This window comes from Pleurodeles waltl, chromosome 10 (genome assembly GCF_031143425.1).
Source record: "Pleurodeles waltl isolate 20211129_DDA chromosome 10, aPleWal1.hap1.20221129, whole genome shotgun sequence".
NCBI lineage: Eukaryota > Metazoa > Chordata > Amphibia > Caudata > Salamandridae > Pleurodeles > Pleurodeles waltl.
The window spans coordinates 451,222,334-451,245,072 of NC_090449.1; the positions used below are offsets into that span (position 1 = coordinate 451,222,334).

Here is a 22,739-nt window from a genome sequence, read left to right on the forward strand (position 1 = left end):
GTGATAGAGGCTTCTAGAAGTTCTGCATTAGCCGGGTCTAATGAATCCCACTGGCAATGCTGTAAATATTGCACTACAGTCTCTATAGAGGCCTCCTTTCTTGTGTAAAGGGTTTGGTAGTAGTCATGAAAGGCTTAACATTTCTCTACATCTGTCGTAGCCCATCGGCCCGGTTCTATCCGTAGCCCTGGTATATACGTCTGTGCACTTTGTTGTCTTAGTTTACGTGCCACCTTGTTGCCACCTTCATTGTACCGCTGTTTAAGTGTCAATACCTGGCGCTCTGCTTTGCTGGTGCAAATAGAGTGAAGCTGGCCTCTCAGCAGGGCCAGTTGTCGTTTAATGCATCTGGAGGGTTGGGTGTGGTTTTGTCGTTTCAATCGCTTAATGTTAGCTGCTATTACCTTTTCTACTATGGCAGATTCCCTTCCACTGGCTAAAGCATGAGAATGGATCTCATCTCAAATGGTGGCTTTAAATCCATCCCATATATTGTGTGGAGAGGCATCTGGGGTTCTATTTTCCATGAAATAGTTGGTTATAGCAGTGCAGAGTATCTCAATGTCTAATGAGCTCTGCAGGATATATGTGGGGAAACTCCAACGGGGGTGGACGACGAGTTACCCTCTGTCTGCCTCCAGATGGGCGTGATCAAAAATAAAGGTGTCAGAGATTGTGCATGATGTCAGTGTAGAAATAGAGAGTGTGTGATAAAGAAATAGTCGATATGCGAGTACGACTGGTGTACATGCGAGAAAAAGGAATCCTCTTGTGCCTCAGGGTTTCGGTCTCTTCAGGCATCTAGTGTTGTGTAGCCATTTTTTATCTATAGTTTTATATACTTTATTTTAGCAAACGAGGCCTGCCGCTGTGCACTTTAACCTAGATATATTTTATTCAGCTTCGTCTTTATTATTTTAACAATAGCCACATTTGCGGTCTTGTTTTATTTTCTCTATCCAGCTGTTCTTTGCCTAGTCTAGCACTGCGTTCTTAAACAAGACATTTCTTTCACTCTGTGCTTTTCTCAAGGCGGCAGTAAGATAGGTTGCCCGCAAAAGTGGTACGCTTTGTCTCTAATGTTCACAGAAACATACACACTCCTATGTGGGGATATTTTCTTGGAACATCAGCTGTTTTATTATAAAAACACTACTTTGACCCGTGTACGTTAGAGGGAGATTCAAGCCAGATGACCATGACTGTATGCTGATTGCTTCGCTGCAGCTGCTTATGTAGATTACAGGCCTCTTGCTCGAGTATGAGGAATGATGTCTTCCCAGGGGAAGCTGAAGGGCAGAATTAGAGCTTAACATGCTGTGCTCTAACTGTCTAGGTAGGAGCTATTCTAAAAAAAAAACATACTAACAATATGGTAGCGTTTTACTCTCCTTGTCACAATTTTAATCCTATCATGCTTCATTGTCCTAGTTATTGCAATACATGCTCTATTATCTAAGATGCAGTTGCTTCAATAAAACCTTATTGAACTATACTCTGCCTCTGATTGTCCTCTCATATGTGAGACTAATGTAACAGAGTAACGGATGAGATCTGAGTGACAACAATTTCCCTGAGGAATCACTTGTGTCATGCGTTCGGTTGCCCAATCATCCCTGCTCTTGGGTAGAGATGAGGCACTGCTAGTTAGCCGGAAGAAAACCCAGATTAGGCAGACAGGTGTCACCTGGTGTGGGATTGAACTCAGTCCCCCGCAATACAAGTGATTCTGACGCCCAAATCCAGTAGTCTCACTAGGATAATGACAACCTATATGACACTACAAGGCCCAAGTCCTCAAACTTCCATTTTAGGGCAGCAGACATTGCTCCTGTTCCCTGATATGCGGGAGCGCTACAGTCTAATAGGGGGTCCCAGGCTAGGTTGACAGTCTCCTCCTAGTACAATGTCCCCCTTCTCCTGTGAGAGACACATCTTGAGCAGAGTGCAGAGGAAGGAGTCCTGGACTCGATTGGGAGCATATATGTTGGCAAGTGTGTTTAATCATCAGCCACGCTTTCGAATAAGTATTAGAAAGTGGCCTTCCTCATCTCTTACTAACGTGGAGGGTTTTGGGGCAAAGGACGCTTTATAGAAGATTGCTAACCCTGCTGTTTTAGTGGCATTAGAATGCCCAGTACCGTAAGGGGTATTTGGGGTGAGACACATGTGGGGTATCCTTCTCTAGGAGGTGTGTTTCTTCTAAGAATATGACATCGCGGTCATGTTGCAAAATCAGGGGTGAGGAATTTATATCATCCGACTCCCTGAGACATGTTGATTTCTGTAAGGGGCAAGAAGATTTAATGTCTGTTTTGTCAGACGGGCAACTAGACATTAAATCAAAGTAAACTGGGACAAAGCTGCAAGAGATGGGACAGAATGCCTGGGCTAAAGTAATCAAATTCCTTACGTTTTCAGAGGATGGAGAAAGATTTTTGTAATGAAATGCACATATCCAGGCCTATCAAAAAAGTCAGCTGTTCAGAAAAATGCACTAACAAATATAAAGGCAAATATTGACAGTAGCTCTTCCAAAGTGCCTCAGTCCTGTACTCCGATATCGAATAACTGGAATCCACAAGAAGCTCTGCAAGTACATCTAAAATCTGGGTTAGCAATGCTGTGCTTTTTCTATAACCATGGTCATCCGAGTCACAAGCAACTTTGCCATTGCACCTATATTGATGCCTACCCCAACTTTTGCACTTCAGCGCAGCTGCACTTTAAAACTTTTTTCTTCTTCAGCCACGTGGAAAACCCTTTTCCTACAATCCCACCAATATTAGGTGGTGTTTTCACCCCCTCTGCCACCCTTGACACAGATTTAGTCCGACCTTTGACATGAGTAACTATTTGGCCATGTCCATGATTAGAATTGGCTGTGGGAAGATTTCTGAATACTCCCAAATGCATTATTTTGTGGGAGTGTCCAAACTTCCCAGGGCATTCCCATCCTGAAACACCTTCTTCTCACACCTTGGTTAATATTTACTCATAAGAAAAAGTAGGTGTAAGTGAATCATTTCACAAGTGCACATCTACACTTTGTAGCTAATACCACTGAAAATCTGTGCCATTTCCAAACCAAAGTTGAAACCAGCACTGGCAAACTACAGAGCCTTAAACAGCCCAAAAGACTAGGGGTGTCCAACTTGTGCCAAACCCATACTAGATATTCTGGATGATTACATAAAATAAATAATCAATTAATTTCCATAGGACTAATTAGGATAGTCAGTGGTAATTCTGAAAGTCTGTCGATGGATTCTGACCTGCCCTCATGGTCCCACGTTGGACATCTTTGCCACCTAGTCCAAAACTTTTTTGGAACTCCTCCTCATCTGCAACAAACATTTTTATTACTTACAAATTTGTAGAATGTCCAAATGAGTTGCTTCTTCCAGCCTTTTTGGAAGTACATGGGTTTCCTTGCTGGCAGTATCTCTGCTCCAGTCAGGCCGAAGTTAGGCACATGTTTTGCAAAACGTTCATGTTAGGCACTGCCTGTAGCCATAAATGACTTTGCCCGTGTTGCCGAGCAGATCAAGGGCACCAGCCTGTCAGTAAGCTTTGTGACTATTCTATTAGCATAGTCATCTCTAACAACTTCGGTGAAAAAAACAAGCATCAGGAACAGGCCAGAGCAGATTGTGACACAATCCATTAATGTTTCTGTGTAAGCCCACATAATTGATTTGAGAATAGGTGGGACAAGTTAAGTTGACTGTCTTACAGGACATGAAGATTTCTGTTGCATTTTGTCCCATGCATAAGCAGATTATTTAACAATTTCCACAACCCTGAAAATGTATTGCCAAATTTGTCACCATTTATTTGGTGAGCTGAGCACCTTCACGTTAAGGGTGAGGACTCGTCAGTGTGTGGCAGTGAAGTTAGCATGCAACGAACATAGTAGTGATAGGGTTCAGCATAAGCTGGAGGAGAGGTGTGGCGGGCAGATATCAGTAAGCCTTTAGATGCAACCTGCTTGTTCTGTGAATCAAATAAGGGCCCCGGGCGCGCAAGTGACATTCAGAGTGGTGTTTTGCTGCACCATCGCAACTCGTAATAGGATCAATTCAGTGATATGTGCATAACAAGACAGCCAACAGGACCATAACTGCACGTCCAGGTGTGTGGGTGGGCGACGCAGAGCATCAGCGACCATTCCGGGGATGTCCCTCCCTAAGGATATGAAGTGTGGGAGCGGGTCAGACCGAAAGTACAGTTATAGTCAAGTCTGTACAGAGCTTCCTGTGCCCACGAGACCTGCCATGACTGGGGTGTGACTAACCTCCAGGTCACTCACTGTCCCCAACTCACATGAATAGAGTCGATGGTAGGGCCAGAGACCCTTTATACATGGGGGTGCACCTGCCGATTGTTCCACTATGTTAGTTTGAGTGAGTGACCAGGTGGTCCTTGACTGCTGATATGTTCTGACATTTCCAGTGGTAGGGCAAGGCATGTCACACCAAAAAGTCAGATAGGGTATTGGAGCAGGGTCAATCGGGTGTTGTATTGTTAGGTAGAGGCTGTAGAATCCGAAGAATGTGCCAGGGACAACACCAGGTTTCTAAACGCTGCATAATGTCCTTCTTAGCTTGTTGTGCCTGATGGTCTCGGGCCGTTTATGATGTCGGGCGGGAGGTCTCAACAGTCCAGGTGGTGCATCGAGTTCCTCTACAAGGTGAGCCGAGTCCAGTAGAACGGATTCAGAGTCTGCTGGTTGTTGGCTTGGGAATTTGCTCGGGGACCTCATGAACTGTTTCTTGCCCTTCCAGTCAAAGATGAGGGCTAACAGATGACTCCAGCGATATGGGATGTGGAGTTCTTGGAGCCTGGTTGTGACCAGTCAGAAATCTCTGCATCTTCTCAGGGTGAAGTGGGTGAGATCTTGGAACAGCTGGATAGTGTGACCTTTGTAGAGTAAATAGACTTTTTTCCTTGAGGCTTGGAGAATTTCTTCTTTCTCCACAAAGAAGTGCACTCGTGTGAGAGTGTCCGGTGGTTGGTCAGGGCATCTGGGATTACCAAGTACCGTCTGGGCTCTATCCAGCATGGGGGGTGGGGGGGTGAGCGGGGAGGAGTCCTGGTCCCCGCAAATGGCACGCAGCAGATCAGCCACAAATAACAGGATATCCATGCCTTTGGGATCCCACGGATTCTAATATTGTTTCTCCGGTCCCGATTTTCCAAACCTTCTTATACTTATGTTGAAGGTCCAGTTATCCCTCATCAAGGGTCACAATATGTCACATTAGCATTTCAGTCTCCTCTCTTCTCGCATCCACTGTCTGTTCCATGTCATTTATCTTCTCACCCAAACCATCGACATCCCGCCTGACCTCCTGCAAGTAGTAGTTAAATTTGGTCTTGAGTGAGCCAAACTCCTCCCGGAGCGTGTTCAGAAACTTTTCCATATAGGCTTGTGCGATGGGAGCTTCCAGAGCAGGAGTCCGTGATGTATCTTCTGGGGTTGGTGAGATTTATATGTTCTGTTGAGGTAATTTACTCCACAATGTTGTTAGCGAGGCGTCTTTAGCTGTGGTCTCCAGTTTGGCTTTGAACAATCTGCCACAGACATGGCCCAGATGTTTCCAATCCTCTGTGTCTCCTCGCTGAGGGCCCACACCCATTCCAATCTCCGGGGGAACAGCAGCCCAGGCCCAGGCAGGGGCTACACCAAGGGCAGGCGGAGGCCTACGACGTAGCAATCCCATCCGAGATGTGTCCCTCAGAGCCAGTAGAGCCACGCAGAACGCTACGCTACTACTGGGTGGCTGGGAGATGGTGCATGCACCGAAATGTCCCGGTCTCCTTGTCCTCAGGAAGCAAGCCCGTGCCCCACCTGAGCTCTGGTATATGCACTGTGCTGTCCAGTGGTAAGTGTGATAGTGCATAGGCAGTCGTCCAGTCCTGTTCTGGCTGCCGGGGGAGCCACAGGAATCCAATGTAATGTCACCTGCTGGGAGGGGTCTTCCCATGTGTCGTGGGGGTCCCCAGGTGGTCAGGGGATCTTCTGCGGGGACCCCTACCCCACGGAGTCCCAGGGCTAGGGCCATCACCACAGGTGCGGTCAGCCTTCTAGGCGTACCTCTCCTCCTGCACGGCGTTGCCCTCCTTGCAGTAAGCCCTGCGTGGACTCCGGTCGATGGCTTGTAACCCTGGTGTTCACCAACGTTTCGCCTCTCACCATAGATGAAGCACTTCCAGGGACTCTGAGGTCCACAGGGTGTCTGTGCGCCCCTGGGCAGGAAGGGGCCCACCTCCTGCCACAGCCCACCGATCACAGTCCACCCAGTGCACAGGTTCCAACCTCGGTTCGTCACTGCAGGGGATCCGCGTCTCCCCAGAGGAGGACCTCTCTCCGGCACGGCAGACAAAATGGCGGGTGTTAGGCCTGCACCTCCCACTAGGACTCCAGCCTAGTAGGGATTCAAGGTGTTGCTCACATCTGGTGGGCCCTCAGAGACTCTTGTGGGGAAAGGCCGGGGTCTTCAATCCCCCCACGGCCGATATATGTTATTTATCCAGGCCTCAGGGACTAGAGCTCCTCATGTCATGCCATGTTTTGGCAGGCCACACCAAAAAGACACCCTTTTTAACACCCTCTGAATAAATAAAAGATTGAGGGAATACCCTCTTTCTTGTTGATAAATCAAAACTTGCACTAGACAAGTAAGTGTATTAATCACAACAGTTAACATTTTCCTCATTGCCTGATAATTGCAGGTTACACAATAAACTCTGCAGCATATGCCTAAAACCCTGAAAGATATTTATAAGTGAAGGGCTCTTTAACTAGGGGCCCAGTGCAGTGGCACAACTCTAAAGCTCTCACTATCATTTAATTTTCTGGTCAGTTGCCCCCACCAATAGGAGTCTTGGACACCAAGGGATCTGCAGACCATAGGGTAAGAACCATTGCTCTACAACGTGATTAATGCACTAGAACAGATTTTCTGCATGAGTTGTAATAATTGTGGGATTATAAAACCACTAATCTTCTTCCCCCGGTCTCAGCCCATTTGTGATAATGTGAGGACACATTCCTTATTTTAAATCTAATCCTGGTTGGTTGAAAAGTGAAATGTTCACGTGGAACATGGAGAACTTGAAACAGTGAACTGAAATAGCTCAAAGCAAGTACAACGATTATGATACCAGACATGGTAAAGGTGAAATAGGTTTAATAAACCTAAACAAATCACCAAGGTTTTTCGCAATGCTTTAAGATTAGATGATAGATGTGTGTGTCACGTGCCTGCTTAATCAGCAACATGATAATGGATAATAGACCTGAGGAGGATGTATAACAAAACAAAAAAAAAAGAAAAAGGTTTTGCTGGCTTGTGGATGATGTTTTAGTAAGATCCAAACTCAAGGTTATTCAGTAGCTGTGTACACTACAATAAAGTAACTATTCTTCTTCAGAGCTGACAGAGTAATTTGAGCTCATTTCCTGTAAATGACAGTCTGATCACTGTACCGAATTTTGTAATGATCATTTGAATGTTTCACAGAGTAGTAATGAACGTGACTCAACATCTGATCAAACTGATTTTACGTACGTTGCTAATTCTAGTAGATTTGGTGGGATTTTAGGTGCAGCAGCAAAATTCAATGGCTATTATGGATGTGTTGCTGCTATTTTAAAATTATGGGAAGTGTTGCGCACATTTTGAAATTAACGTTTGCTCTCATTTTCATATATGTTATTTTTTTATTAATAATGGGGGTGATTGTTTACTGTTGTCATTATATATTGTATGCCATTTTGGGTCTACGTTCTGGGATCCTATTGTGGCTTGATTCTGTAAGGTGTCATGCAGGAGTGGAAACAGTTGTACGTTGATGTGTATGACCCTGCCCAACACTCTACAAATTGCTGTTCGTGAAATAAACCTTTCTTCAACATTTAAAAGTGTGAGAGCCGTCACTACGACGTACCATGAGAAAAGGCGGACATCATACACACACACTGAAAGATTTATGTTAAATTTTGACTACGAGGATACTGTTAAATACCCTTGTGGTAGCGTAGGAAACACCACGTTGATGTTAACACATACCTTTCATTTGCAGAAAAAGCCACATGAAACACTAATACACAGGAGCTGGCCTGCCATCTCCCTTCCTGCCATACTTGCTCCTTGGAGCCTCGGCCCTGAATCGCTCCTCCTCACGGAATACTCCAGCAACACTGGGGTGCAGGGACATTGTTGAATGATTCTCCATATGTTTTACTGTTTAGTAGTTTATAAATTCTGGGATGTGTTCAATGCTTTTGTAAAATGGCTACAAAATGAGCTGAGAATCGGAATGGTGCACGGGAAGGAGTTCATTTGAGGGGCAGGATGAGGGGGTTGTTGCTTAGTCTCATCCAACCATCCTGTGTGACTCCTTTGTTGGGGAGGACCACTGACCTCATCCCCGCATGGGCAGCATCTCCTCTGCTGTGCACATGAGCAGGCAGCGCTTCTTCCTTGCCCTCTTCAGCGGGCAGGGACCTCATTCTTGCGGTGGCCTCCTGCTACCCCCAGACACTGGCACGAGCAGTGGCGCAGGCCGACCACTGTTTTTGGGGGTGGGGAGGACTGTGGTGTGATGGTGCTCCCCCTGACCTACTCTGCTTCAGGAGGTCAGGGGCGGGGTCCCAGGCCCCTTTGTGACCAGAACAGCCAAGGGGATGCTGTCCCCAGGCCAGTAGAATCTGGGGAGTGGGTGCCCACACACACACCTTTCTCCATGTGAAAAATTAAATCCTGTGCTGACTCCCAGGGAGTGGCCCATTCCAGGGGTAAGTCATGAAATAGTGGAGCCCCATGCACCAGTTCTCCTGGCTTCCTGTGCCAGCTTTCCTTCTGGACTTGGTTACTGGGTGCAGAAATCCAGGGCCTTCTCCCAGCTGGTCCTCAGGGGATTTAAGAGGCCATTTAGGAGACCCACAGATCCTGGGGTCAACCAGGCACAGTATGTAGTCCTTTGGGGGCATCAGGGGGTTCCTTCTCCCAATTATCCATAGCAGCTCCAGGGTACCGCAGCGAAGCACAGAAAAAACACCAGGCAAGAGAGAAAGGGAGAGGAAGGTTCTAGAACACAGGTTCTAGAAGACAGCTGCCACTGGCCAATCCTAGGGTGTCACATCACCTCTTCACCTCGGTCCCAACCCTCCTAGACAGCATGCTGGGACAGTTCAAAATGACCTCATCCAAGGGTCACTAGTCACATCTTCTCTTGGGGGCACAGCTCTGCCCCTCGCTGACATTACTGCCAGGGCCTTCCTCACTAGATTTTGAATGGGGAGCCCCTCCTGTGTTGTTCCAGAGGTTTGAAGTCCCTCCATTGCTGACTGGGCTTGGGCAGGTCCACCCCTGGCCCACCCCTGACAGATCCACCCCTGGAACAACCTATTTATTGAGGCAGATCATTCTGCCCCACACCTTCCGTCCTCAGAAACTAAGTGAAGCACTGTCAATTGCTCCCTTTGTATAGGGATGCCTTTTTTCCTGCTGCAGAAGAGAAATTTAATTAACTGGGCACAGCATGGTGAGTAAAGGCCAGTCTATGATCCTGTGCTGCACCAATTGAATTCTAACAATTTGGGATGACTCAGAGGTTGTACAGATGAAAGTGTGTAATTAGCAGAATTGATCCCACACAGGTTTCACCCCAAAGGGAAGTGTAACCGAGCTCCAAGGCAGTTTTCTCCCTATGTGTATAGTAAAGTGTCACTAGAGACAAAACAATAAATCACAATGACTTTCTCAATTAAGGTATACTAACAATATACAGCCCATCAGGATGTAACCCTGCAGTCTCCACTGCACCATGCTCCCTGTACACAGTTACTAGGCTGCACATAACAGTAGTTTTCCACGCGCATTCCACACATGTGTGCACACATGTGCATTTGCATGCAATCAGCCAGGTGCCCCTTACCCTTGCTGCATTGCAATAGCCACATCTTAAAAGGTGAACACTGGTGGTAAGCATGTGCAGTCCATGTGCCATGCAATTACATTGGGTGAGACACAAGCAATAAAAAGTCCAATACCGGCGGATCCAAAAAAGTATGAAATCCAAGCATACTGAAAGGGCAAAACCCAGCTGCAACAATGTTCATTAACTGTCTTTTCTTTTTTATGCAGATTCCAAAATATAAAACAAAAAACAAGTTGTGAAATCCAGTTGGAAGACAGTGTGTAATATCCATTTTTTAATTGTATGCATGCATCTTACTAAAATAGAAGATCAGTCAACTGTTTGTAAATGTTTTTTGTGTTGGGGAACCTTGTGACAAGCTGTAGCTCAGGAGAAGTCAGCAACAACAACACGGGGAGTCGAAAAATTAAGGGTGTCAAAGAATTCAGGTAAGTAAAATAGAAAGCCAAATGCAGAACCCAAAAGATTCCAGAGCGTGGCTTTTATGCCATCTAGCTTGAGAATTCAAACACGATTAGTGCGGCTTCTGGGAGGCGAGACAACGCAGGAGAGATGCAAAAGACTAGACCTCGTCGCCTGTGTGGGCTCCTTTCCTCACTTCCTAGCACTTGGTTGCGCTGCACTCCCAAGACAGGGACACACAGCTGCAACCATGACACCACAAGAAACACAATGAGAAACTATTAATGGTTGACCTTTTTTTTTAACATGGAGGATGGGAAGCATCATTAACCATATTTGGTCCTACATTAAAAGACAAAGCTTCCCTGGCTATGCTACTGGAGACACATGTACAACACAAAATGTAGGCAAGAAAAAGATGTGATCAAAAGTGTCATTTCTCCTTCTCTGCATCTGCCAGTGGGATGTGTCTGTGAACAGTATCAAACCTTATTTCAAAGAACAATAGAGGCTCACAGGCACACCGTACAAGAGAACACTTTTCTTACTAAATATAAACACATCTAATAATGAAAATCATGACTTATTTATTCTTATCAATGAGATCCTGTGTAGCAATGCATAACACAATTTACTTTAGATTGGCAACTTTAATGGTATCTTAGAATAGTTTGTTAACCGCATCAGGGGTCGAACGGACAAATCAGCTGAGCGGCCCATAAAATACATACTCTGACTGAACAAATGAGGTAGATGGAGGGGTGGAGAGCTCAACACAGAACAGCAGAGCTACTCAATCTTTTCCAGCCACACAACTCCCACGCCTCCATAGATGATGTGCTTGTCAGTGAATGTCTTAGCTTATTTGGGCAGTGCAATGTCTGATCACACACCTCTTAAGGTAGATCAGGAGGACTTATGGCGCTTACAGCTGGAGCCTCTGGGAGGCACCTTCTACCAAAGTGAAATTATGGAGCACAATAGAAGAACAGTTCACAACTAATGAAGGCAGGGTGGACACATAGCATCATGGGAGGTGTTTAAGGTCACCATATGAGATATGTACATGAGCACATAATGTAGTGTCTGGTGGGATATCACGTCCAGGATAAAACATTGTAAAGTGAACTGATAAACCTTGAAAATATTCAATACATCATGACAACCAAAAGGAGTCCATAGCAGGATTTAGTGTAATTCACTAAAAGGCTAGAAAAACACAAATACAAACATTAGATTGCCTCACAACACACTGACGATGAAAGAATTATCATTAGCAGTATACAAGGAGACCATGAAACAGCAAACACTGCTAGCTCTTATAGTGGCAGTGATACTTCCTATACTCAGCAAAGATCGTTTGGAGTGCCAGTATTACTAACCGCTCTCCGAGGTAAATCTAGACAACAAATTAGTTGACAAAGTATTGGCATAGCAAATGACTGATGGGATATAACTGCTGGTACATGAAGACCAGTCAGGTTTAATCCCTAAAAGTAAGACATTTGTTTTTACCGCTTGATGAATTACAGAATACACTACATGCATTAGTAAGGTTAGAAGCACAAAGCACGTGACATGGTGGACTTGCAGTTAATGAATTAAACCTTACCTAAATAAGGGCTAAGCAATGACTGTACTTGAATCTCTAGCCTAGATGCTGCATCGATGGTGTAGAATCAGAGGGGTAAATTGTATCTTTATGAGCAGATGACATGCTGCTCTATTTTAAGGAACCCAAATTAATGTTCCTCCTAAACTGAACACCGCTGTCGAACATGAGTTTCAAGGTGAACTGGAATAAATCAGTTTTTCATCTCTTCCCAGACACACCTGTAGTAGACTTACAGACTGTCAACAGCTGTCGACCCAGAGCCCATAAAATATATGGCTTTACACATATAAGTAATAACCAACATAGAGTGTGGAAGTTAAATGTGTTCACCACCAACAATAAACTTGAGTAATTTATAATGTTCTGCAACATTTTCCTAATGTCACAAAAGGCTTGGTCAGAAATATGCAAAATAACGTTTCCAGGAATTATCGGATAGTATCGGCTGGAATATCATGCTGTTGCTCAAGCTATTCCTACTCAGTCTGGTGCCAGTGGAGGAACAGCAAATTAACCATAAAGTTTCTGCATCTACGACTGGTACCGACAAAAAGACGCATCGCTATGCCATGGAAGTGCAGTGTAGTGCAATGCAGAACCTAAGGCTGTGACAATGGGTGCAAGATGAAATCGATTTTTGAGATGGTATGATGCCAACTGGGCGTGGCGATGGGAAGCTTAAATATAGTCTGAAGCAGAATTGAGAGGTAAGCTGTCTGAGAAGCATTAAAAAGGTCTCCAAAAAATGTGAGCCTGCAATTTACACAGTTTAGCTATCTACGCCACATGAATTTGATTCCACATACATATGGCGCAAGTATTAAGGTGCATCATCTGAATGTCCACGTTGTGCAGAGGTTCACTTCCACCACATGGTTTAGCAAAGTGACGGAGTTGCTAGAGTTTGGCATGAGGTGACGCAAAACAGTGGAAAAAAACAGTGGCTGACTGATCACTGGCAGGCTGGTACCTAAGGAACCCACACTCGATTTGTTATGCACAATTAACTTAGATGTAGCAGGAAGGTGTCGCTACAATGCCTGGAAGATGTATCTGTAACAGGTGGAAGCCAAATCAGACATGCAACCCCCTTAAACAATTTTTTATTGTTTCTTATATCCACATCCATGCATGATACATCTTTATTCCATTAGTAAGGAGCCATTTGCATTTTCTTTTAGAGTCCAATTCTAATAACTAGCACATCTTATCATTTCCTATTTGTCCATCAGTTCAGAGTTTCATACAAGTATTCTAGGTTCTCCTTAAACAATATCAGCCAACATTTTGTGTCATGCTCTGCAAAAACTTTGCAACTTTGCAACATGACAGCAAATATTCAAACCTAACCACTGTGCAAATTCTCACCACGAGACTGGCAAAACTTCCACCTTTCTCAAATTCTGTTAAGTACTTCAATCTTATAATAGTGTTTTTTTCTTTATCCTGAAACATGGTTCTCTTAACCAAGCAAAGGTGTTTACTCAAGACTAACCCCACTGTATATATCATTCACGATGAGACATGCTAATGTCGCCTGGACACCAGTGATCAACAATGTGCCAGTCCTAACAATTTATAGCTGGATCAAGAGCCCATACCCTAGTGGTCAAAAGCCTTATTGACACTGCACATGAGTCTTGGCACAATGCATTTAACCACCATGGGAAGCATGCCCGCAAGATTGTACACTTCAAGTTATAGCACTCTGTACATCCCCACTATTAGACCAACTAAAGAAGTCTCTTACCCCATTGATGGTGCTGAACAAAAGGGGATTTCCACAGCCCATGTATCCTTGGACTTCCTGTGGTGACTCTACGAGCAGGGGAGCTCAGGTTTGGAAATAGACCATTACCATCCTGCATCAGTGTTTCTGGTGATGGGTCTTCACTGCGGAGACCAAGAGTCTCTCCTCTCCCCCATGAATAGTGATCTTCCACAGGAAGCACTCGAGGCCTGCAATCCAAGGTTTTATCTTCTGGCTGCACGTCACTGGACTCATCAAAATGACTATCAATTGGAATAAAGTGGCCATGTACCATACTGGTGTCTCCTGTAGGTTTCTGCGCTCTGACACAAATGCGCAGGGTAGCATTAGGTGTTAGTCCCAAAGATTCCAGGGTGCAGCATTGTTCAGCTTCACTAAAGTTCTTCTTTGGGAAGGACTGAAGTAGGTCAAAATTTTGCAACTCTGGATGGAGCCTGGAGATGTGTTCTACTACCTTGCGCAGTGGTGAGTGTGCAGAGAAGCGCTCACGGATGGAGTCTCCTGAAGGCAGCCGGATCTACAGAAATAGAAGAAACAAAAACTAAACCTTTGATCTACAATATGTGACTGGTAAACTTGGGAACTCTTTAGCACAGGATCAAGTCTGAAAATAAGTTACTTACCTATGGTAACAATATTAGTGGTGGATGTATGATAGTCCTGCTATTTTCACCTTATGAGCAACCAACCCACTCAGGCTTCAGACTGGTCCGGCAAACGTTTTCCCAGCGATTACTCTCCAAATCATCCAAACACAACTCCACGTTTGGCTGGGACATCAAGGGAGTGTATAAAGCACCCACCAGTGAGATGACATGCGTTCCTCATATTTTGTCAATGTTCCATCAAGATGTGTAAAGAAGACCCGAGAGATCCAAAACACTGACAAATACAGCAGATAATATGTTGGCACAGACTGGGATCTTAGTGATTGTGGCACTAACTCATTGGGGAGGCGGGAGGGTGGTAAGGCACCTGCAGGAAGATTAGGTATCCACTAGTAATTTCTCTGCTGAAAGTAAATGACATTATCTTCTCACAAACACATCTTCCTAAACTTTCCTCACATTCTGAATGAGTGTCAAAGCAATACCTACCTAGAAAGTAAGAATAGTTAGTGTCAGTTAGCCAAGGAAATCATGACACACAGTTTGGGCAAAGTATTAATCAATGCATGCCTAACATGTGAGGCAGTAGTGCTCTGCAAAAATATTCAAGGATGACCAAGTAGCTGCCCACTAGATGACAGCAATCGCAACACCACTGGAAACACTACAGAATTAGCTATGGCACTGGTGGAATAAGAACAAATACCCAATAGGCATTGAAGCCTTGATGTTTTTAGCTCCCCAGTGGTCCACAAAGCTCTTGTCTTTAATTCTGTCCTATAACGTGCTGCTGATGTAGTTAGTAGAGCACAGCACAACTAAAGTCTGATTTATGCAGACATACCTCTTTAAAAAAAAAAAAAAAAAAAAAAAAAACGTTTACTTTTCCCATTGCATGGAACATTTGCCCTATAAGCCACCAGCTTAAGTTTACGGCCGTCATGCTGGGAATTTCTTCTTGATGAAAATTTGACTACAGAAAGTGTCACCCACCACTGAGGTCTATACTCCCTAAGTTAGGGTGGTTAAACTGACAGATGGCATAAAGGCAAGACTTATTCTTGCCTTTTACATGTACTAAGACATTACAGACATCTGGGATCGGACTAGCCCCGATATCAACAATGCTGTCTTTATGAGGCCTGCAAAGACAAGGAAATGATCAGTTAATATGTTTCACTAGCATAAATTTTGTGTGTGGTTTTTGTGGGCCACCATGACAATATCAATTTAGCTTTTCCATTAAAAATACACTTTGTAATTATTCTATTTAATATGCCATCGATTGCCTGTTCCGGATGCTATATTTTCACCATTCAGTGTAAGGGTTCATATTCTCAAGTGCTTCCCACTCAAGTACTTTTCTTTAATTCTTCGTTCTCTGGTTACAGTGAATGAGCTATGTCTTGTGAGCCACACACATTCTCCCCTGACATTGCTCCCAGCATATCATTATACACTGCTAAGTCGTCTGCCCCTCTATCATCACATATCACAAATTTCAGAAGTAATTTCTCAACTAATGCCCACTCTATGACGTCCCTTTGCCAAGTACTTCCCTTAGGCCCTTTTGAGCAGAGCAAGGGCATTATCTGGAGGCCTGTTACCCTCCTCTGCCTTTTCGCCTCTGCTTCCCAATTTTTTCCAATTACCGTGAGAGATGTACAAATGTGGCATCCGGGTTCTACATTTTGGGCAATTCAGGGATCTTGCAGGATAAATCTTGTTCAGCTTTTTAGGCATCATTTATTTACAATGCAGATAATTAAATTGGGTTAGCTTAAATCTAGTGTTGCTGGATACCCTCTCCGCTTGGGAGCATGCTTTCTTCTGCTCTCTCTTCTGTATCTGTTCTTGGATGTCATCTTCCTACAACTGACTGGCTTTTAGAGTAATTTTTTCCCAGTCAGCCTTAAGGTCTTTTATCATTATGGAGAAAAGCCTGCATCCAGTTCCAGGTTTAACACAGCTTCGGCCATGTGTGTGGTTTCTGGAGTCTGCAGAAATTCTATCCAGACCTCCCCCAGCTGTTCTCACTATTTTGCCATTCCGTAGGAATTGACCTGGACCAACACCAAAGGTCTCCTGTGTCTCTTTAAGTGTGATAAAGAGCTCCCCTGGGTACAGGCTCCCAAGCGTGTTACATCTTCTCTCCCTCTAGTGTGTCACAATCATGTTTAAATTTATGTTTCTGAGTGGTTGGAGTTTGTGGCCTGAATTCCCAGTCCCCCATCTTCTAGGTCAAATGTTAAGGTTCCAGGTAACACCCTCCTTCTTTTTCCAGCCCACACAAGGGATATTATTAGGCTATGTGGTGTCCTAAATGTGGTCTGTATTGAGGCAAGCACATAAAGCTTTTTTTTTTTTATAATTTCTTGTAAACATTTTCTCAGTCTCCTGTGCAGAGGCACATAAACTTACCAGTCCCTGATCGAGCTGCACTCCTAAAATATATGGAGCAGGGAATCAAGAATCTGCTTCAGAGTAATCATTGAACTACCCCTTGAAGCATCCTCTTCTCTTTTTGTCCAATCAATTCTGATAATTTTACCCAAAATTTGACGTTTTAAAGGCAGAACAATGCTGGTCCCAGTTATATATAGAGGCAAATCCTCAAACCATTATGTCACTAGAGGTCTATTTAGTAATATCAATTTCTCATATTGGACAAACAATATCAGATAAACAGCAATTTCTTAATATCATATGCATAAATATTCATCAGTTCTCCCGGATTAATACCAAACAATATTAGAGAGAGTTGGGCTTAACTTGATTGTTCGTTTAAATATATTTGAGAATACTGCACTCACTTCATCTCAAAAGAGCTTCATTACAGCTTCAATTTGGGACAGCTAACACACCTGTACATGGCTTGCAGCAGGGGATACCTCACATTTTAAAGACAGCTTTTTGATGTTTTTTGCAATTTACTCAGCTTTTGTGATGTCCAATTTATACCTTGAAGAGTAAAAAATGTGTCCTTATCAGAACAATGCCTGCATCACCAAGACACTAGAATCAAGTCTACAAAGAATCCAAAATGCAGCAGCCAAAATCATCCTGGACATCCCCCCACAGCCACATCTCCTCCCACCTCAGAGACCTACACTGGCTCCCAGTCAACAAGCGCATAATTTACAAACCCCTGATCCACACCTACAAGGCACTACACAACACAGGACCGGCATACCTAAACCACTGCCTCGCCTTCAATGTACCCAACAGACATCTCTGATCTTCCCAGCTCGCCCTTGATCTGGAAAAGCACAGAAGTAGGAAGATCCTTCTCCTACCTCGCAGCCCAGACATGGAACATGCTACCTCTTAAACTCAGGCAGAACTCATCACTGAAGCAGTTCAGGAAGGACCTCAAGACCTGGCTCTTCGTTTGAGCAGCACGCTCACAAACGGCACCTTGAGACCCTACGGGTGATTAGCAGCGCTTTAGAAGTCACTGATTGATTGAACAATGAAATTCATAATTGCAAAGAGTGTTTAAAGATATGTGCCATGATTTTTACAGCTCTTGGCCTGGCAAGCACGCTTCTCAAATCAAATACAGTGGTTTAATATAGCCTTAGAACCCGCCGTAGCGGGCTCTACCGGCTATTAAAGGCCCGCTCCCTGCGTTAAATGCCCGAGCCGAAGGCGAGGGCATTTAACAAGGGAGAGGGACTTTAATAGCCGGTAGAGCCCCCTACGGGGGGTTCTAAGGCTATTAGAACATTCTGCCACACAGGGCAGAATGTTCTATTAAAAAAAATATATATGTTCACGGAGCCCGAGGGGATTAAAATCCCCTCGGGCTCCGTGAGGCTTTGTTCACAGCTGTTGCTGTGAACAAAGCGAACATTGGAATGTTGGCGCTACGGGCTTTTACCGGCCAGTAAAAGCCTGCAGCACTCCATTGTTTTCAATGGAGCCCCCAGCATTCCAATGTTCTAATCTTAATTTCATCTGCTGAGCACAGAGTCTCACATAATTTTGCTACTTCTTCCGCACATTGAAGTCTTGAATATCCATTTCCATATCTTCATCACATTCACTCCATTACACCAAGATTGCAGTTGCACGTACTTCTATTTTGATGTATTCCCAGCCATATCTTCTACAAAGGCATTCCATGATTTTGGTTTTGCATTCTCTATTAAGTCTTCCCAGCGTACCTTTTTTGCACTTTTCAGAGATGCACTCATATGATATTTCATGAATTCTGGTGTAGCGGAATTCCAAATCTGTGACACTTTAATGTAGTATGGAATAACCCATCAAAGCATAATATTGTACAAGATGATGGCACTTATGGGACTACCCTTAGATAAACAATGTCTTAAAATGTTTGTGTGCTCTAATTCTACATAGATAGGCTCCTTCTTGACATACAACTTTTAAAATCAATTGGCACATCAACCTTCTGCTAGAATGGTCTGGGAAGGCTATTACCATTCTCTAGTTTTTAAACTGAGGAGACCAACAATATAATAAAAGATCTGAGTTTTTTCTGCCTTTTCTAAATTTCTGCCAAATGCTTTCCAAAATAACCTAATCTCCCCCTTTGAAGCCCAGGTAAAGTTTGAGATATTAGTTAGTAGTTTGAATATGTGATCCTTGTTAAATCTCATCTGACTTTTACAGTTCATCCATTCTTCCTAGTGCCCCCTGCCTCTCCCCTGTGGCATGACAAAAGTCTTATCAGACAAGAAAAGTATGGCTCTTGTAGGTTTCTGATCTTGCCTGTAGTTCAGCAATAAAAATGTACTCTTTTAACTGTACTGTATATGTTAGGAAATTCACTAAAAATGTTCTTGTCTTTTTTTCGATTTGGGTTTTGCCAAAAGGGATCCCCTTTATGATTTCAGTTTTATGTTCTGGGTTAAAGTTGCAGCCTCCCTTCAGTACACCTTTCTTTAACAGGTGAATCACAAAGGATTTTAAATCTTCCTATTCAGTGCCTTCTGGTATATTTAAAGTCCTTACAATGTTTTTCCTGGTATGGCTGTCAAGCATTTCCAAAGTCTTTATCTTGGACTTTTAATGTTGTATTTTCTTTTACAGTTCTCTCCACATCTTGAGTTATTTCAAGTATGCTATGCTCCAAAGGTGTAGATTGCCTCTTTAGGTCATCTAGGTTTTTCACTACCGCTGTGTAGCTCTCTTGGATTCCTTTCTATTTTTTCTGAGGTTCCCAACATGTTCCTAATCTCAGAAGACAGGTCTTTAATTGTAAATGCAAGACCTTTTTTTTACTAAATGAGAATAATGGAGACTCTTTTTCAGGGGCTTTCGCATCATATCCTCCCTTGAACCTCTCTTGAAGCCCACAATTACTCATTGGTCTCTGCACAGCACTCTCTACTACTGCCAGCACACCATATTAATTGCTTGTCCTTCTATTTAGTTATGTCGATAAGCAGGGCTCTTCTATACATAGGACAAATTCTAACTCTTTAGTCGTTAGTGTAATACAGTTTTGATTATTTATTAAATCCTTGTTCACCACTTAGGGCAATAAAGGCAATGAGCCTCCTCTCTGTATTGCCTCCCATTCAGCTCCATATTCACCATGGAGCCACAATTGGTTCCAAAGTATGTGCTTAATGTTGTGTTCATATCTCCATGATAGACAGGGTCAGTAATTACATCACAATTTAGTTTCCATGTCGGAAGATCAGTTCTGGCAACCACATAATTATATTCCAACAGAAGAGGAGAATGAGCAGATAGAAACTTATTAAGATATTTCATCTCATGTATCCAAGTGGCTAATTCAACAGAGCTTGACTATCATGCAATCTGATCTACTGCATGTGTTATGCTTAAGTGAAACATAGGAATACACTAAATGTAGATGTATTCATGTAACAATACACTACATATTATTCATGGGTTCAACTAATGCAGATACAATATAAGGTTTCCTTTGAAGCTTAGAAGGATGCTATTCTGTCCCCATTTAGGATGCAAATAACATCCCTTGCTCGGATAACAGAGGCATCCCGTTATGGTATCACTATTTCCATGAATTCCCAATAGAATTCTCCATCATCAGTATTGGGGGTGTGAATCCTTTGTCTAACCCTAACATCTCTAAGTCCACAGTCAAACCAACTTTCCTATGCTTTCTTCTTAGTATCACTCTTCTTCACCCATTCTTATCTCTTTTTTCATTCACCTGCTCCTCCTCCCCCCCTCTATCTCTCCCTATCTCTTTATCCTTCCTGCCCTTGTTTTTGCCCACATTGCTTAACCTGTGCAATTGATTAAGCATCTGTTCTTCTATTCTGCTTACAAGATATGTGAAAAGGGGCAACTGTGTATTTCGAGGAACTTCGGTCAGCACATAAATGTTACAGCAAATGTTTGCAATTATTTTTTATATACCTTTTTAGGAATCATGCAGTGTGTTGCCACGATTGAGTAATCACCATCACGATACAACACAGTCCCATGTGTAGATATGATACAATAATTTATAAAACTTTCAGGCAACAATCAGACATAATTATCAGCATGCAACAGTAAACGAAGCTTCAAGATGAGTCGAATGGCACAATGTGCCATATGACTCATCTGTAGGGTGTTGGGTGCTGCAGGGTGATTATGTGAAAATCAAAAAGGCAATGCTGCTACATTACATATATTGACTGTATACTAGATGCTGAGCATCAATTACTGAAATAAACACTCCAACAGTAATATATTCAATGTTATAACCGGCCTATTAAAAAATGACTCTAGAAAAGGTCTTGATCAGGATAAAGGATTCACCTGCAAGCAACATTAAAAAAGGTGTGAAAACCCAGGATACTACTTCACAGGATACTATTTCATCATTGAAACAAATGCACATAAGGGAGTCACAAAGATTCCCCTACGCTTCAAGCTCAAGTCACCAACTAATGGACAAAGGAACAAGCTAAACTTTTTCTTATCCATTAGTTGGAGGCTTAGAGTTTTATAACAAAATTCAAAGGATGCAGTTCTTGTCTTGTTTTGTTTTAGGATCTGAAGAAAGCAGAGCTTAAATTAAGTGCATTGACTCCAAAAATGTGCCCCTTTAAAGAGAAGGTCCTCAGGGGGGTATACGTATGCAACCAGTGGGCCAAGATACGACACATAAAGGAACACAGAACGTTCTTAAGAAGAGGGACGAGACAGCAGAAAATATATGCAGCCATTTGTCTAAAAAGGCATTGAAAATTTGTGGTTGATGTTCATGGTGGGTACAGCTCACAGGCTAAAGTGGCCAGGTTTGCTGGTTATTGTTCAAGGTGAAGTTCTGTGCACCAAACCGCAGATTACACCAACATGAGTAGTACTGCTAGGGCAAAAGCTCAGTTCCTTCCAACAAGCAATAGTGGTTTTTCCAAAGATTATCCCCAACAAGATAAACATAATTTCCATATACTGGCTTCATAGACAGTTTTAGAATTACTCACAAAAGCCATCCGGTGAACAGACATGTCACAAATTGCAGGTCAGCATAGGAACCCACTTTACCTGTCAATGATAAGTTGGCAAAGTATCCTTGGCTTGTCACATAGTGGGTCCATTTAATTCCCCACCACCGGTCAGCTTCATTTTTATTTTCCAATCGAAGTAATCCCTTAAAAGGAGCCTTATAAATACACCCTTACTCACCAGCCAAATATAAAATGGATCTACTTAAGGGTGTGGTTTGGTCACTGGTAGCAACAGTTATCGAAGAATATGAAATTATGCTTGAGGTTTGTGTTGAACATAACAAAAAACTCAATATCCCTGTAGGCCTTGGCAAGACAAAAGGTATGTCACAAACATTAGCATCCCACCTTATAGATATGATTTCTACGTAAAGGAGGAACCCCTTAATTTACTGAAGGAAAGACCTGTCCGAGACAGAGTGGAGTAGGGCTCTGGCTTATCCCCGGGCGATCTCATGTAACACCCGTTTACGATACATCCAATATAACTACCTACATAGGACGTACCTTACCCCTCACCGACTGTACCGTATATATGGGGGGACACGTAGGACATGCCCCAGATGTGGCAATGGGGAGGCTAACTTCGACCACATGATGGGGAAATGCTCAGTGTTACAGGTTGGCTGGAGGGCGGTGACAGCGTTCATATCAAGACTATTTGGCACGGAACGGCCGTTAACCCCCTCTATATGTCTGCTGGGCCTCAAAAACGGTACCCCTCGGGGGAAAGTCAGGAGTCCCTTCTTAGACCTCGCCCTAGCCCTGTATAGAAGGCTGATCACGAGGGGTTGGAAAGCCCCTAGCCACCCCTCGCTAACTGAATGGAAAAGCAACGTCACGAAATGGACTAGGGCTGAATTACAGGTCCTGAATGCTGAGGAAGCCAAAGGCATCCGACAAACTCCCATCGCCCCAGAATGAGA

General features: G+C 43.5%; 1 protein-coding gene across 8 annotated transcripts in view; it reads right to left on the minus strand.

Moving 5' to 3' along the window:
* The window catches only part of LOC138261611 (uncharacterized), a 909,500-nt gene that overhangs the window by 653,152 nt on the left and 233,609 nt on the right, over positions 1-22,739 (minus strand). For all 8 annotated transcript variants that reach the window (XM_069210725.1, XM_069210726.1, XM_069210728.1 and 5 more), the window contains exon 4: positions 13,719-14,256. In XM_069210725.1, the coding sequence (XP_069066826.1) occupies positions 13,719-14,256 (538 nt within the window). The remainder of the gene's footprint in view (positions 1-13,718; positions 14,257-22,739) is intronic.